The sequence below is a fragment of the Anopheles cruzii genome, chromosome 3 (assembly GCF_943734635.1).
Source record: "Anopheles cruzii chromosome 3, idAnoCruzAS_RS32_06, whole genome shotgun sequence".
Lineage (NCBI taxonomy): Eukaryota > Metazoa > Arthropoda > Insecta > Diptera > Culicidae > Anopheles > Anopheles cruzii.
In genome coordinates, this window is record NC_069145.1 from 35,462,543 (window position 1) to 35,479,422 (window position 16,880).

General features: G+C 47.1%; 1 protein-coding gene across 2 annotated transcripts in view; it reads left to right on the forward strand.

The window, feature by feature from the left end:
• Positions 1–11,838: 11,838 nt before the first annotated feature.
• The window catches only part of LOC128270421 (uncharacterized), a 39,458-nt gene continuing 34,416 nt past the window's right edge, over positions 11,839–16,880 (forward strand). For both annotated transcript variants that reach the window (XM_053007818.1, XM_053007819.1), the window contains exons 1-2: positions 11,839–11,909; positions 14,396–14,881. In XM_053007818.1, coding sequence (XP_052863778.1) covers positions 14,759–14,881 — 123 coding nt within the window. In that variant the 5' untranslated portion in view covers positions 11,839–11,909; positions 14,396–14,758. The remainder of the gene's footprint in view (positions 11,910–14,395; positions 14,882–16,880) is intronic.

A 16,880-nucleotide genomic window follows, 5' to 3' on the forward strand; every position in this document is an offset into this window, starting at 1 on the left:
AATACGAAACCACCGCTGCGACAATGAAAGGGAACGTAAAGGACGTGATCCGAAGGTGAGATGGCGTGCAAACGCAAAACACAAAAACAAAAAGAACGACGGGTACAGAGCGAATCGAGTCACAGGGGTTTCAGGGGCCACAAAGCACACGGATACTTACCGTCGCTTCAGGAAATTAACATTGCTGGTAAAACTACTTTTGAAGCTTGCGAACGACAGTGTGCCGGCTGGTGGATCCTGCTAGAAATGTGGTAATGGAAATGAGAGCAGAAGAGACAGAAATCGGATTTAAAACGAATTCTTTGGGGCAGGTGGTTCCCGGGCAGACAATCCGGGCGTATGTAGTTTTGTGTAGAAGCTGGAGGTTGTGTGAGAGCAGGGTCGGTAAAGGACTGGGTTTTTGCCTGCGTGGCTACCGCAATCTAAGGATTGGAGTTCAAAGTGCGCCTTCCGCCTGGGTGAGTAGGTGACACCTTTCGCGACTCTTTCTTAAGTAATGACATTTTTAATTGTTTCAGCCAGGGTTGCACGGGTTAATAGTTGGTGACGTTTACACAACAAAGTATTGTTTCGAAAGAAAAGTAAATTACATTTAAATGATGCTTCGTAATGGGATGAATTGCTTTCACAGTTTCGTTACGTTACGTTAGCCGAGTTCGGAAGTTGCCGGACCCGGTGGAGCAAGTTTCTCCAGCACTGCTGGTTGAAAACATTTCACAGCGATTGTTAGTTTTAGCCGGTTGGTTCTTAAAGCCAAACACAGTTCCGAACGGCGGAAAAAGAAAACATCGAGTGAGGCGGGTGGCAAGTTTTCCGGTGCACAACCTGACCAACAACACACGGTACGAGGTGCCACTGGGTGGCAAAGTTGCGGTAGCAAAGTCGTCCGTCAGAGGCACCAAACAAGCAAACAACAATCATCTAAAACTTTGTGCCACCGGAGCGCGTGCGATGAGAAGAACATAATGGGTACCGGAAGATTGGTTCGGAACGACGTCGGTTGCGCCGTGACGTTAACCGGTGCGCACGCCATCCGAGGCCACCCGGCGGGAATGATTGTCGTAAAACCTACCACGAAGCGATCGTTATCATTGCGAACCTACTCAATCTTGAGCGAAGAGTTCGCAGCAAGGACCGCTCGGTTCCCTTGGTGGAGGCGCCCAGTGCTCCGCGGATGGATGATTATGTTATCGGAAGCAGCGCTTGCGACTGGGCGCATGTGTGTGTGTGTGTAAGCGTGTCGGTTATGATGTGGACGGTTACGGACGGTTGTTTGGGTGACCGGGTACGGGCAAAAGCGTGACAAGGACATGGAACCTTTCCGGAGTGACGGCGGAGCGTATGAGAATGATGCATAAACAGTGGAAACAATGTACGAAGGAAACAATTATTACCTTTGGCGGGGCGCAGATTCGCCCGCACCCAGCGTCAGATATGGCGCTAATATTGAACGGAACGAAACGAAAGTGAAGGCAACTACGCTACGCACCCGTGTGGCGGCCTAGTTGACTTCCGCTTCCGCTACGACGATTCTGTGGGTTTGTGTTTTGCGTATTTTTAGCGCACGTTTGGGTGGCGCGTTTTGCCTGTTCTTTCTAGTCCGTTTGTTGCTGTAGCCCCTTTCCGGGTGAAGATGGTGCGATGGATTTAACTAATGACGGACTTCGGCGAGAGGCTTTCTGATAACGCGCGCCGTTGCACTTCCTGGGACCCCAATGCAATCCATTTTCATGCCACACGACAACGAGTGCGGAAGATGGACGTGGTTTTTGCATGTGAATAAGGCAGGAAACAAAATGAAAGAAGAAGGAAAATGTGATTTGATGATTTCTCGGTATGCGCAATTACTGTAATGTATACATATTTCTACTTCTCCATTTAAACCTACCTTTTTAAGTTAATTAGCTGCAGTTTCTTGGTAACTCGCCGGGTTGCAGAGAAATCTACAGAGCAAAAAGGGAACGGAATGGAAAATAAAATCTAGTATTAGAGAATTACTAGCAAAGGTTTGTGGATGCTCCTGCCACGATTGTTTTCCATTGTGACTGAACAGTTTTCTACAATGTAACTAAGCTGCTGCGAAAGTGGTTTCACTGTGTTCGAAACGTTTCTCGGCCCCCCAGGGAGATCCTATTGTCTACAAAAGGCGAAGACGTTTACTCGCTGAGCATGAGTGTGCATAGAAAGAAACATCTCCTGGCCGTGTTAGAGCATCCATAAAAGTATGCCATATCCTTTGACAGCCCTTTAAAGGTCTTCATCGTCACTGAACGCTACACTAGGTGTCCGGAGACGCCTGGGTTGGCCGTTTTCACTTCAGCGCAGCAGCGCAGCGTATATTGCGTACGGCAGAACCGAATGAAAAATTCATAAGATAAGCAATCCTTGTCTCAATGTCGCCGAATGGCATTGTAGGGCTCGTTTCGGCGACACGGATTGATAGCGTGTCAGTGGTGCTACCTTAAATACCGTCCACGCATTCGTCTTCGCTTCCGCAATTACCCGTCACTAATGGTATCTGCGCGAGGAAATGAGATATCGCCGTAATTGAAGTTCGCGAGGAAGGGTCGACCTCGGTAGAAATGTTCATTAGTAATTAACCGGAAGAAAGGATGATTAGGACCAAGTAATAGTTCTGCGAAGTGTGTCTTAAGGAGCACTTAAAGACGCAATGTGGTTAATGGGAACCGGAGCTGATAAACACGTTCTTCTCGATTCGCAATCGACTCATGAAGAAAGATCCTTTCATGCTCGCAAACACAATAATGTATAAGTTCCTTTAAAACATGGAGACCAACAAACTGGATGCAGTTTCTTTACTTTATTTTTTCCTTTTTACTTTTTTCTTAGTTCAAAAACGAAGTAAAACGTTGACTGAGCCAGCAAGAAAGCTTTACAATTATAGCGGTCGATTGTACTGTACTTTGAAAAGTGAGCGTTCCTTTGAAGTAGCTTCTTCATAACGGAGATGAAGAGCTGCCTCTTGTAATGCGAATAAAAGAACCCCTTCAGTGAAGACAATTTTGCGAGAAATTGTCGAGACACATATCTTACGTTGCCCTTCTCTCAGGTGAGCGCATCATTTCGAGTGGTTGTATGTGCAAACCGGAAAGAGTTTCCTTCATGGAAGGGTAGTAGGGCTAAGGCTTTAAGCACAAACCATAACCGTGCTACACCTTAAATACTGTAGCTCTTCTAGACTACCGACACGTTACTGTGCGACTCCATTAGCAAATCTCAGAACGAGGAGAAAATTGAATTTCCATTAGAGGAGCTGTTGTGCAAGTAACCATCGTCAGCTTTACCACTGTTACCGGGCATTCCCGGAATCGTTTTCCGGACTCGGACTGGATTGTCATTCCCTCGATGCGTAAATTGTGTTAAGTGGAAATGCAAAAATATTCATCCATTTGCCGACGCCGATTTGCTTCGCTACGCAGACCACCCGTCGGGCGCTAAGTGTAATAGTGATGAATGTCCCGAGGTAGTAATCTAGGCCACAGCAGGAAAGCGACTGGACCCGGCAGCGCCGTTCGCCAACACGAAAGCAGCCCCTAATATTATCCACTAAATAGTAACCCTACGTGCAGCTTTACGCTTGTGGCTTTTTAATTAGAAAATCTCTATAACGCCAGCGGCATGCCTGGGAGCCACATGCCAGCATAAACAAATGCAATGGGGCCACACACAGTGTATGGGCGTTGGGCTTTTCTTTTTGCTGGCGAAAAGTTTGTCCCTACATTGGCTCTGCGCTCCGTTGGTCCGTGTCGCACGAAAAGCGGAACGAAAAAACTGTCCCAACGTGACTTTGAGCGATGATTACGTGCAAGCTCGTGCCATTGATAAATGGTGGTTACCGATGAAAAGTAGTACAGTATTCGCTTCCCAGTAATCCTAATAACCTGTACGACCGCTTTCCAAGGCAGCAAAAGGATGTTCGGTGAGGCTTAGGGCTTATCCATTACTCTTTGATGTGTTTGTAAATCGATGGATTATCCAATAGTGGAAGTCTTCCGGACGCACCGTCTGTCACTCGTGCTAAAGGAAGCAGCTTATTGGCTGAAGCAGCAGCTTCAGCAACTGCCTCAAGAGCTGCACGTAAAGTGATTTTCCTTCTTTCGATCTCGCGTGAACGTGCCACGAATGTGTGTGAGAAGCAGATCTTATGTTAAGCAAATGTTTCAGCAGTGAGTCGATGTTTTCCAGGACACAAACGTTATGGCATTGGTTGTTTAGTAAAGTTTCATAAAGAGAACGAGAAGGTTGCATCGCTATTCGGGGTTGCCCTCAGTTATACATACTATTTTAATGAGATAAAAATGAACTAATTGAATGTAGGCTTCTGAATAAAACTCGCCCGAGGCAAGAGAAACTTGTACTTGCTATTTCTGTGAAACCGTCCTCGCCGTAAAGCTTTTGTGGACCCGATAAGGTTGTGACTTCACCTTTCGTTGGCATATCAAAGGAATCAACAGTCTTTTCAAAATTAGTATCCCATTTACCTGGGATTTTCTCCAAAAAGCGGATTTAACAAGCTTTTCAAATATCCGGTGAATCCACCGGCGAGCGAGGTTGGCAAACAGCATCAAACGATGACAGGTAGTCTGTTTCAATTTAGGTTCGTGTGGTTCCGCCGGAAAGACAGATGGTTCATCGTCGCTTTCCCCGTGAACACCCCGGAGACCGGTCACCAGCCCTATGTCCCCCCTACGCCCGGACGGTCTCATCAGTCAGTGGAACCGTTTTTCTGGGAAGAGAAACTTTCGGCAAACAACCAACCAATGGGTCGTTAAAGGTTCACCGTTACACTCGCACCGTTCCGCATCATCCAAGGTATCGTCAGAGGAAGTATCAAACCGTGGTATTTCTTTTTCCGCGAAAATGTGACGAAACTGGCGCCTCAAGATGCTAATCGGTGCCGGAAATCGTGATATCGAGAGACGCACTTTAAAACTTTACCCTGCCGTAAATATGCGTCCCGGAAGCTTTAAATCATTTTATATTCAATTCGAGAGAGACAGATACTGCCCTAGAAATACGCATTATTTGCCTAAGGAGATCAACAGAATTACTGTCAATTTGCAAATGTTACGAAACTTGTTTACGGTATAAATTTCTTTCGAAATCTTAGCCCGGAGTTTTTTATGAATTGGTCGTTTTGGCCTCTTGCCAAAAGCTAAGAGGAGAGATACTCTCGCTAAGTACGGGGCTAAGCAGTCGCTTCCCGTTTGATTATTGTGAGTTGTAGAAACGTACCGTTGCTAACCGGAAAATGCTTAATTTTATCCGATTTGGTGGGAAATTGCTAATAGGAAATAACTAATTTCATATGAAAACGCGCTACGATGAATGAAAATCCATCCAATTCTACGCGAACCGAAAAATGCGGGAACCCCCAAAATTGAAGTAATTGTCATTATCATGCTGGAGCGAAAGCGATTGGATGTAATTTTCTTAAGAAGTTGGCCTTTTTTGCAATATTCAGTCCATAACGGCTTCAAAGGCTGAACACGAAACGATTCGCCATCCGTAGGCGTCTAGCCTCTGTGCGGGCGCCAGCGCCAGCATAATATTCTGAATCGATATTTACCCAGCGGTCCTCCCACCAGAGCCGGGCGTTTCTGTTGTTCTTTCTGGTGAAAGTTGAAGAAAGCCGCCCGGTGCGGCGCCCGACCACGACGACGCATTTCCGTCCAACGCTAATGATGGGAGGCGCCCCAAAGTCTGTGCAGTTTCTGGTGCCTTTCGTGTTTCGCGGTCTTCAAGAAAGCGAGCACGATATATTCTTTGCGTTTCATGAAGCGGCGTCACCGATTGTCCTGCAGACCCACTGAGTGACATAATCCACACGCCTTTTCAGATGATCCTCCGTGGCATAGCGTTGGACTTCGGGAGGTTTTGACTTTTTATGGTTATAAACGTCCGCCCTTACAACTGGAAAGAATTGAAGAGGACGGCAAACGCACTACACGTGACTCCTACTGCGCAGTGCGTTGGGTGCGCCGTAGTAACAGGAGCAATCTCGGTGTCGTTGACGTCTGCCGAGCGATTGTTGCGCCTTTGACGGGACATACCTCCGTAGTGTTGGAACCCAAAATCATTTATCTTACTTGTCTACATTTCCGTTACAATATTTACGGAGCTAATTCGTATCCCGCACGGTGTTCTCTATATGTTGTCATTAAATTTTCATACAAATTTTCATAAGACATGACCGAAAGCATTATTTTGTTTGGCTTTTCCATGGAACCCATCATTACAACATGTCAACAGTCAACGGATATGATTCAATTAGGGAAGAAATGCGTTGCGTCAACATGAGAAACGTATCGTGTGTTTCTATCAACGGCATACCTCGTGAACGATAGGCGATTGTCGTGGCTTAGGCATTATTATACGACTTTAATGGTTGTATCGCTGAACGCAATGCATAATTATATTATTTTCCTACATAACAACAGGATTAAAAGTGAAGGTCATGGAGAATGCAATCGATTTCTAAGAAAATCTTTAAGAGATGCTCTAATCTGCTAATTGACGTCAGCATGATGGTCGTATGATAATCTAGATATGATTTTCGATCGGGTGCGAGAAGTCCCGAATTAAAATAGTCGAGTGTTTCGATATTTCAGTTCGTTATAAAACTGGAATTGATTGTTAGATTGTGAGATTCTCTACCATTTTATGAACATAAATTTGCGAGAATCGGAACGTCGAAATTGTGAAACAGAACCGTCCGAAAGCGGCTAGACATCACGAGGGCTAATTGTATGCTTGACCGCACATGTAATGTCTGCTATGCTAGGAAAAAAAACCAACTGTATCCAAAAACAATAATACGATAATACGCTTATATTTTTGGACCTTGTTTTTTTCGGAGCGGAGAAAGTTGGCCAAGCGTGAGAGACAACTTTTCTCGGTAAGGATTGAAGAAAAAGTTCCGTTCGGCTTTCGTGCATCGTGCATCGAACTTATTTGGCTGAGTTTGCGGTTTCATTTGTGTAAAGATGTCAACCATAAATTGCCCTTTTATTGCGGTCTTCGGTGCGGTGTGCGTCAATCTATCGACCGAACCGAAATACCAGGGCCGATGGAGACGTAGGGGTCAAAGGTGCAGTTTGAATCCGTGTGGAAAGTGGCATGAATGTTGTAAAGGGTAAATGGGCTGAATCAATGTTTACGGCTCCAGTTTTGTGGATAGATCTGGTGGAGCGTTTTTGCGGCTGTATTTATTTGAAATCAAATAACACATGAGACAGTGCTGAGTCTGCAGTGATGCGGAACCATTGTGAGCACCACTTCAATAATATATTTGCACAAGGATGACAATAAATAAAAATCAATTACAGTGTATGAGGGCTACGTTTCAAAGTTAAAAATCATTTTGAAAAACACCCAATAAAATTATGTAGGTGCCAAAATCTAATCGTTAAAAATGTTTGCTGCTTTTTATTCGTTTTCATTTCTCTCCCAAACGCTCGGAAAAGTCGCTCGGTCGGTGATTTATTCATATCCATTGGTGAAATATTAGACCTAGCGTTGATTGATAAGTCTTGGCTCAATTTTCCTTTTTCCTTTGGCATTAGCAGAGCACAATCAGGGACCAGTCAACGATATTAATGATTGCACGGAACGTTGCAAATTTATTTTCCCTTGCGCCATGTTCTTCACACGTTCTGCTTTACAACACTTACATATTGCTGACGTTTTTGGCACTTTTTACAATAATTTAATAAAATGAAATTCACATTCCGCAATGCTTATTCTTTTCAAAGGTAGTTTATGTTTAAGCAGAATAGTACAAGCTTAAGTCGTCTACTTTGCAGTCCAATTTTGCCGATAATCCGTTTTATTTAGCCTGTTGGGCTGACCGAAGAAATTTTTACAACATGGTTTCACTTCAGTAGAAGCTAAATTTTAACGTTGGTTGCGCCACATATCGACAGTTTTGGTGCTCTCATCACTTGTACCGAAAGTTTCTGATGCTGCGAGAAACATTCACACATTATCGAGCGTTACGTAAGTGGCGGTATTATGTCCTGCACGTGAGTTTTCCACGGTGTTGGTGCGGGCGTATGTGTGTGCTGTCGCGTGTCCACTTTTGTTCGCCTGTCTCGCATTTCCCGTGGTATATTCTCTCCCTGTTTGGAAAACCTGGAATGGCTAACCATAATCAATCCTCACTGGTGTCCTCACGGTGTCAGAGTTCCTCCAGAGAGCCGTTCGGTAGAATTAAAATCATTCTATCGCCAGGAGCTGAGAGGGTCTCTTGGAAGCAATATTCGTTTTCGTATCGCAAGCACCAATAATCTCATTTGCAGCCATGCAAACATCGAGTCACGGCACCGCCAGTAGACAAGCCGACCGAAAGAACGGCAAACAGGACGCGAATAAGAGAATGAGCATCGTGTGTAAGAAGAAAAAAAAAGCGTAAGGCGTAACCATCGACCAACAAGTTTCCACATTCCCGATTACTCCTAGCAAAGATCCAGCACTCAAAAGCAGTCGGCTCACTGTAAGCAGAATTTTTGATGTCGAAAAATCGATCCTGGATCCTACATAAATTATAAAACTTATCGTGCCCCAAAAAACAATCCACGCGATTCGCGCTCCAGGCGGCATCCAGGGACCCGAGTCCGAGAAAATCGTTAATAGCTCGAAAGGTAACCTGTAAATTCTCGACAGAATCGGGTCATCTACGGCGCTAGTCGGTGGTTTGAACCTCGCACGCAAACGTTACGTGCGGCGGTAGAAGTGAGGCAGCGAGCACGCGAACGAAAGGGACAGAGAACGGGAATGACAGGAACCGATTCGCGAGAGGGACGCAAATTGGACGGAGAAGAACCGAGAGTTTGCAGCAGGCGTGCGTGCGTGAGTGACGATGGCAACGGGTCGGGTCGCTTTTGAATGGGTGGGCTTTTCAATGGAACTTTGAATGGAAAGAACTTCCGGGCACCGTGTGCGTATAACCTATCGTAGTATTCACTCCCGAAAGGAATAGTAAAAAAAAAACGAGCCCGGAGGCTGGGACCACAACCAGTGCACTGAAAGTGCATCTGAGAGGCAGCTTTTCGCTTATTGCAAAAGTTGGCCGTTGGCTTGAGTCCACAGCCTAAGCACAGCCAACCGAACGGGGGTTTTCGTCGAGGAATTTTTCACTGGTCACATGGTTCCTTGGAGCGTCCCTGCAAAGCACACCAACACACCTACCTTGCGGCTTGGCAATGGAAGGAAGTTACTCCTACGGCGCGTGAGTAAGATGATAATCCCGGAGCACTACGTTACCGCAGCGAACCGGCGTTATGCGGGGCACTTGAAACAGGGATTCACTGATTTCGTGCTAAACGCTTAGAACAGCAGCCACTTAGAGCAGGCTTAGGCAGGACCACTTTTACTCACACCTGAAATTGAACACAAGCAAAAAGGGCAGAGCCCCGCTGTACCACGCACGGACACGTTACGCTTCGGCACGGAGCGGTGCAAGAATGAAAATCTTCTATTCGACAGCGCGGTTCACTCCCGAAAGGATATACAGACGGCGGTCCCGACGGTTCGTGCACAAATCGGGCCCCTGTCGGCAGAGCCGTCACCAGCTTCGGGCTGCTTCACTCGGATTCGTACGACTTTGAGAGCACTACAAACACCTACAAACACAGGCTCCCCCACATATACGGAGCAGACCACAAAAAAGGAAGAGAAAAAGCTTCAGCTTAAAGATCCGAGGAGCTGAGCTCGTTGTCACCGTAATCGGAATATCGGTCACACGGAAAAAGGACACGTTTGGGGCGAAACAAACAATAATAGCATCACCACTACTCACTGCATTCGACAACCTTTTCAAGGCGGGAAACTGATGGCACAATCCAATACTGAATCGCTGCACGGTAGACGGCGCACGCACCCAACAGTCACGAAAGACGAAGATGTTCTGACTTCGCCGAGGGCTCGAGATGGAAGCTTTCTCTACGGGCGGCAGAATGGCAGAATGCGAGGAGCGTGTAGTGCGCATGGCCGGCACTGGAAGGCGGTTTATCGATCGGCCGCTGGAAGCAGTAACACTCTACTATCAACGGTGGTGGTGCATTTAGTACACGCAGCGTTCGTAAATGTGGAACATCCGCCCGGAACGGTTTGAATAAATCCGTTTGAAAGGGTCGAGGACTAATACATTTGTGAACTCGGAGTGCTTCTGAAAGGGAAGTTGTTGTCAATGAACGAATGATTACGACGAAGACGTTTTCAACCTTATGTTCTTGAAAAAGAAATTTGTACATCTATGCAAGTTTACGTTAACTTCTTTTTCTAGACGGGTGCAGCTGAGCCTTTGGTTCAAAGTATGTCAATAGGTGTCACATCTAATAAAATATCACTCATCGCTCACTGACTCTAAACAAAACGCCAAAGAGTGGTGTGAAGCAGGTTCTTCGGCTCTGAAACGAGTTCGTGTCCAGAAATAGAGCAAGAAGGTGTTAGCATGAGTTTTTTGGGATGCGAAAGGAATTTTGTTTGTGGATTATTTGCAAAGTGGTGAAACAAAGATTTTTTTTTATTATTGTGACCAGCTGTAGGAGAAAATTCCTGAAAAGCAGATCCGGTTTGCAGAAGAAAAACATCTTTTTCTAGAGGACAATGCACTATGTCACAATATCATTTTGATAATGACGAAGACCCATGAATTAAAGTTCCAATTGTTGGAGCATCCACTGTATTCACCAGATTTGTCCCCTAGCGACATCAATATGTTTTCAGACCTACAGAAATTCGTGCGTGGAAAGCGTTTTTCCTCAAATGATGGGGTCATAAATTTATAGCTTTTTTAGCTCTTTCAGATTCTCGTTTCAGGGATGGAATCTCATTGGACCAATTGTAATGATGTTCAGGGAGACTACACTGAATAATAAAATGTATTTCAAACCGTAACATTGTGTTTTTCTTATCGAACCGCAAAATGTATTTAACAGCCTGGTATATAATCTATATTACGTACACTTCTTTAGCGTTTCACCTTCTTTTCGTACTTTCACTGCCCTGTAATCCTCCCTTTCAAAGTGGTTTAAAAGCTACAAAAATAAAAAAATGTGGCTTGGTCTTAGGTATCTTTCTGTTGCTTTCTGAAACGAAGAATACTTGTTCATTGAACTATAAGAAATAAGTTTCAGTGAGTGAATGACAGAGATTGGTGAAACAAGTATTATTTTCTCTAGAGAGATGAAACGATTAAAGCAATTTTTTTGTAATGTATTTTATGGAACATCCGATTTCAAAGTAACTTAGGTTGCCCAACGTCGAAACGAAACGAAATAGAGTTACTTTCGAACTGATTCACTGATTCACTGATTCACGTCAATGATTCGAAGCGTTTCGAATTTCGTTTGCTATTAGGTAACGCTTTCAATGAGCTTTTGATGAAAGCTTTTCTGCGCCGCGGAAAGCTTTCGCCCGAAAAGCTGGAAAGACCACAAATTCAAACCATTGCAACTCACTCAACACAAGCCCCCCCATCGGGGGAACCTTTGGAATGAAACGGGTACGGAGCAGCATAAGCGGATTATGTTCAACAACCCTCCAAACACCACAATAACCTAAACTGTGTGAGTGCGAGAGAGAGATGGATGAATAGAGGCCCCAAGAGAGTGCGCGCGGGCCTTTTTCGCTACGGTTGTGTTCGTGCTTTCGTGTGCCTCGGATTGTTTCGTGTGTGTGTGTGCGTTGTTGATCGCCCCGCTCACTCGCCCCCACACACACACACACGCACCGCACACGATCGATGATGATGATGACGACCTGGTGGAGCTATCCACGGCAACTGAATTCGTTGGGCGATTCAGTTGTTTTGAATAGGTCGCGATCGCTGGACGCGCAGCACACGCGTCGCCCGCCACAAACCCGATCCCGCCACCCGATCGACGGTAGGTTAGGTGGGCGCCCATCCCACCCGTCCGCCCGTCCGCCACAACGGAGCAGCACGGGAGCGAAAAACACGCACATCGGACGGGCAGAAAATTGAGGCTGAAAGTGGAAAGTGCTGTGCATTGTCGTCGTCGTCGCGGAATGGGGGCCCGCGCAACACAAAACACAACAACGGGGCTGTGCGTTGAGCTGCGATTTCCGCGTTACGGAACGGAGGAACGGTGTTGGCGCGCGCGCGCCCGTCTGCTGTGCGCCCTGTGAAAATCAGTGTCAGTGAGCGAGTCCAGAGCATGGACAGCGCGGAAAAACACACTTCTTCTCTAACACACAGCTTCCCGTTTATGTGATGCGCTGACCACAGATCAGGCTCCTTTTGCGACTCACCGAAGGTCACGACACAAGAACGGGCTCCTCGCGGGACTAGTGGTTTCGGTTCGGGGAAAGCCGCCACCGTCCAAGTGACCAACTTCTCACCCAACGTGCTCTGCTCTGCGAGGCTGCTTGTGGTTGTAGGATTTCCGTGTAGTGTCCGCCTGCGCTTGTCTGCGTTTCGAGCCCGATCGCGGTCGGGCTGATCGCGGAACGCGGCGAATGCTTCCGAATTGTGCCTCCGTGTGTCAACTGCGGGTTGCCGGCCAACGGAGCCACGGATGCGTCCTGTCCATAAGCTGCGGTGAACTGGCGCCCTGGCGGTTGGTTGCGTAAGCGGTGCAGCAGAAGGGACCGGGCACCGGGCAGCAGTGGACCGCAACCGAGGCACGGTGGCGGAGGACGGAATTCCTTGTGTGTCGGAATGTGTGTAACGTATGCGTTCGGCGCATTAAAACCGAAAGTGACGTGTGTGCGCGCGTGCGCAGCCCGTTCGCCGCTTGTCGGTGCGTTCAAGTCACTGGCGCCGAGTTTCGGTTGCGTGCGGGAAACTGCACCGAACCAAGGAAATGGAGCTGCCGGAGCTCAAGCAACCGAACCGGGGGTTGCTGTACATGGGTCGCTACTACCCCGGACACCTTTCCCGAACACTGCGGCTTCCCGTTCCGTCTTCCGCGCGTTGGCCAAACTCCTAAAAAAAGCGCCGAGGAAGCCGAGCGCTTGCGCTTGTGACTCAATCGAGGCATTACCTCATCCGGTCAAAATGTGGTCGGCCGTTACGATCCATCGAAGACACTGCGGGGCGATTAAGTAAATAGCCATTATCAAAATGGCCACCGCACCAGAAACATAGCGCACCCCCGGCCCCGTCAACAGAACATGATTGGTGTCCGGCCCGGCCGGTTTAATTGGTTGCTAGTCTTGGTGGGCCCCGTCCGTCCGGGGTTTGAGGCTCAATTACGACAGATTTATTAGACGGCAAACGCACACTTTAATGGTGGCCACTAAAAAGCGCAACAACTGTGCCCTGGAGCCCTTCGCAGAGCACAAGTTAACAAGCCTTTGACGAGCCCTGCGGCCAGCTCGTGAACACGTGTTGAGAGGGCATTTTCAATCCTACCGATCCTAGGATGTAATCAGCCGATCGCCGAACTATTTTCACCCAATTTTGGGGTTGGGGAAACTGACTGGGGTGTAAAGGATGAAACGTGGAACCGACTTCGAAGGTGCTCCTCACGATCAAGGCATCATTTTCGCCCAATCTGACCGGGTCAGAGGTTGATGCCGAAAAGATGGACGAGCCCCGCCGACCGTTCACCGGACAGCTTGCTTATCATGCGCCAAAAATAAGGAAAAAATAAGAGAAGAAAACATAAAAAGCCTGTCAAGGCCCCGTCAAGTTGGCGAGCTGTTTGCTGACACACTCCTGTTAGCTGACACCGATTTCGTGTGGATCGGACAAAAGTCCCCCCGGTGGTTTCGGTGGTTTTGCGTCTCCTGCTCCCCGGCGTTGCCCTCAGACCCGGAGGTGGCTCGGGGGCCTTTCGATGGCTTCGGGCCCGTGGCGTGTCCAACGGTCTTTTGACAGTTTTGAATTACAAATTAGTGTTACGGGATCGTCGTCGTCGTCGGTGGCGGCGGCGGCCGCAAGAAGGTGTGTTTACGTTTGCGGCGTCGGACCAGGGACCAGAATGGTTCTAGTTTTTGCTTTGCTTCTCCCCTTAACCCCCCAAAAATCTGTCGAGATGGTGTGAAAATTTGCGCAGCCCTAACTTTGCTTCGGGTTCTTTTGAATTGCACGGGCTTCACACGAAGATCGGGACTGGCCGGGGTCTTCTGGAGTTGTGGCCGGAGTGTCTGAGGCCAGCTCACCGCTCAAGATCGCTCAAGAGATGAAGCCGTCAGGCGACCCTTTGATGTGCGCTCATTACGATCTCTCGCGGCGATCGAGTAATTTCGTGGTTTCGTTGGATCTATTCTTGGGCGCGCCACGTGACCGCGTCCGGGTGCGGTTGCCGAGCGCTTGCTGTGGGGGATCCATTCGTGAAGAAGCCCTCGCAGACCGACAAAAAACTTCTCACTCATTCTTCCGGTTTTCTCCACAAATTCTCACCAGCAAGTGAGCCAACCAGCCAGCCAGTGTGAAGTGAGGACAGAGGCAGAAGCGGCGGAAGGCATTGTGGAAGTCGGGATTAATAGGAGGATTTGAAGAATTGGAAGCTTCTGCAGAGTGTGCTGGAACTGAACTAAAGCCCAACGGCCGACCGACAGGAGGCAGTAACGCTGGATCCGCGTGGTGTGAAGCTCCAATTTTTCCAAAACGATCTATTGTGTAGCGCCGCGTTTGTGTGTGAATTTGATTACCGAGTGTCGGTCCCGGCGGTGAGCGCCGGTCAGATGTGTCGGAATTGCGGGAAGAAAGCATAACCACAACGACGACACACCGTTCGGACAATCTCAGTGCAACGCGTGGACCACGATGACCGTCCCGGAAGATGATGTTTGCCGCCGTCTGGCACCGGACACGACCAGCAGAGCGGGTCACTCGCTGCGATTGATGCCACTAACGGTGCTGCTCGTTCTGGGCGCACTCTCCGGTCAGGTGAGTCAGTTGAACTTTGGTGTTGCTGCTGTCGCCGCCTCGTAGGCGGAAGTGAATCGGGTGTGTTCTAGGTACTAGGGCTGCGGGCTGCGGGCTACGGGCTTTACGATTCCAGCGAAGTCGCGAAGACGCTCCCCGATTTGCATAAGCACATTCCACGGAACTGCCTGCCAGGGAGGGTGTACGTCACGGTGTCGGCGCCGTGAGTCAACAGCGCACGGCGGGCAGACCCGCGGACAAGTTTGCAGTTTGTCTTCGTCGCAACTCATCACAGTTGATCGATGCCGGGAACTCCAACTCCAACTCTACGGGGTTTGTTGCACCGCTTTCAAGAGAATCAAGGGAAATGCTGCCACATGCTCTGCGGTCTGACACTTGAACGAAGTGGCACCGATACATCGGTTCCGCGATTCCGTCCGGCCGAGCTGTACTTAGAAGCCACTCTCCTTATGCACGGGCGTCAGCATTCTGCAGTTGATGCACTGCAGTTAGAAAGTGCCATAATGGCGAACGTTCTGAGGTCCTTGACAGCGGTTTGCATAAATTTTGGTTTACGTTCCATCACTTTAACATCTGGGCTGAAAAGTCCCGGGCCTAAGAAAGAAAAGGCGTTGGTGTTTCTTTTACAAATTTGGGTTTATTCATCACGTGCGGTGTTTTGTTGCCTTGACAACGTTCTTTTTTTGCCATATGCTACTTTGCTGTATGCCATATGGTCGTTTCTTTGTATTTCTCTTCTCAAGATAGCCGATTCCAACATACCGAGGCCACAACCTTTCCAGACGATTGTTGAGCTTTCGGACGCTTTAGACTAAGTTTACCAGTTGCTGTCCACTCAGGTGACGATCGTTTCGATTCCGGAGTGAAATGAAGAATCCATGTTTCATCCCTTGTCACTCAGAATTATCAACAAGGTCTTGTTTTTGGTTAAAAGTTAGCAAACGAGGCACCCACTTTGAACCGAACTCATAGTCAAATGCTCATGCAATATAAAGTCAACACGTTCTTTTTGGATCTCTACAATGTCAGCTAACTGACGCAACTTCACTTTACGATCATTCAAAACGAATGAGTTATTTGTTTTAGTGTTTTCTGGTGTTACCGCCTAATTTGGACGTTCGCTGCATTTAGCATCATCGGTGTCTTTACGTTTGAAGTCAGCAAATCAACGTTTTATTGTGGTTTCTGAGATGAAACGAAGTCTTGAGATAAAACGGATGAAAAGACTTTTCAAGCAGTTGCATAGCTTGAACGGTATCTTTTCTCATCAAGAAGCAGTGCGGAATTAAAACACGAAATTGTTATCTATACATTGTTTAAAAAATCACAAAAATAGTGTAACTCAGGTCACGCACAATAACTTACTTATGAGTAAAATATCATGAAATTTTAACAACTCCATCTACAGGGTGTAGCATCACGATCCATACTATTTAAATGTTAAATATCTCCGCTTTTTGTCAGTCGATTTTAACAAATTAGTCAGATTCTAGAACGTTAGTCTATGCCGTTTTAGTCATAAATCAATTTATGGTAAAACAGCGGGCTGAAACTGTGCCGCTCTACATTGAAAATAATCGTTCAACCAATCGTCAAAACTGTGGAAATGTGCGTACTTATTAATGTTGAATTTCTTCTGAGTTCTTTGTGTGGGGCTGTTTGAAGAGTAAAGTCAGCCAACCGAAGACCATTGAAGAACTAGAAGCTAACAGCGGAAATTGCTGCTATTGCGTTCTCTATTACAGAAATGTTCTCAAATACAACGAGAAATGCCCAAAACAGGGCTGCTTTTTTTGTGTTTAATGGAGGCGGTCATTTGATCGATATTGTATTCTTGGTAAATTTTAAAAAAACGGCATTCTATACCCTAAATAAATCTTGTTCATTTGTCAAAATTGAGTGAAAAATGGCGGAGTTATTTAACATTTACGTAGTATGGATCGTGATGGAACATCCTGTATGTGTTAGGCCCAAAACTTTCCGGCCCCCAGCTTATGTT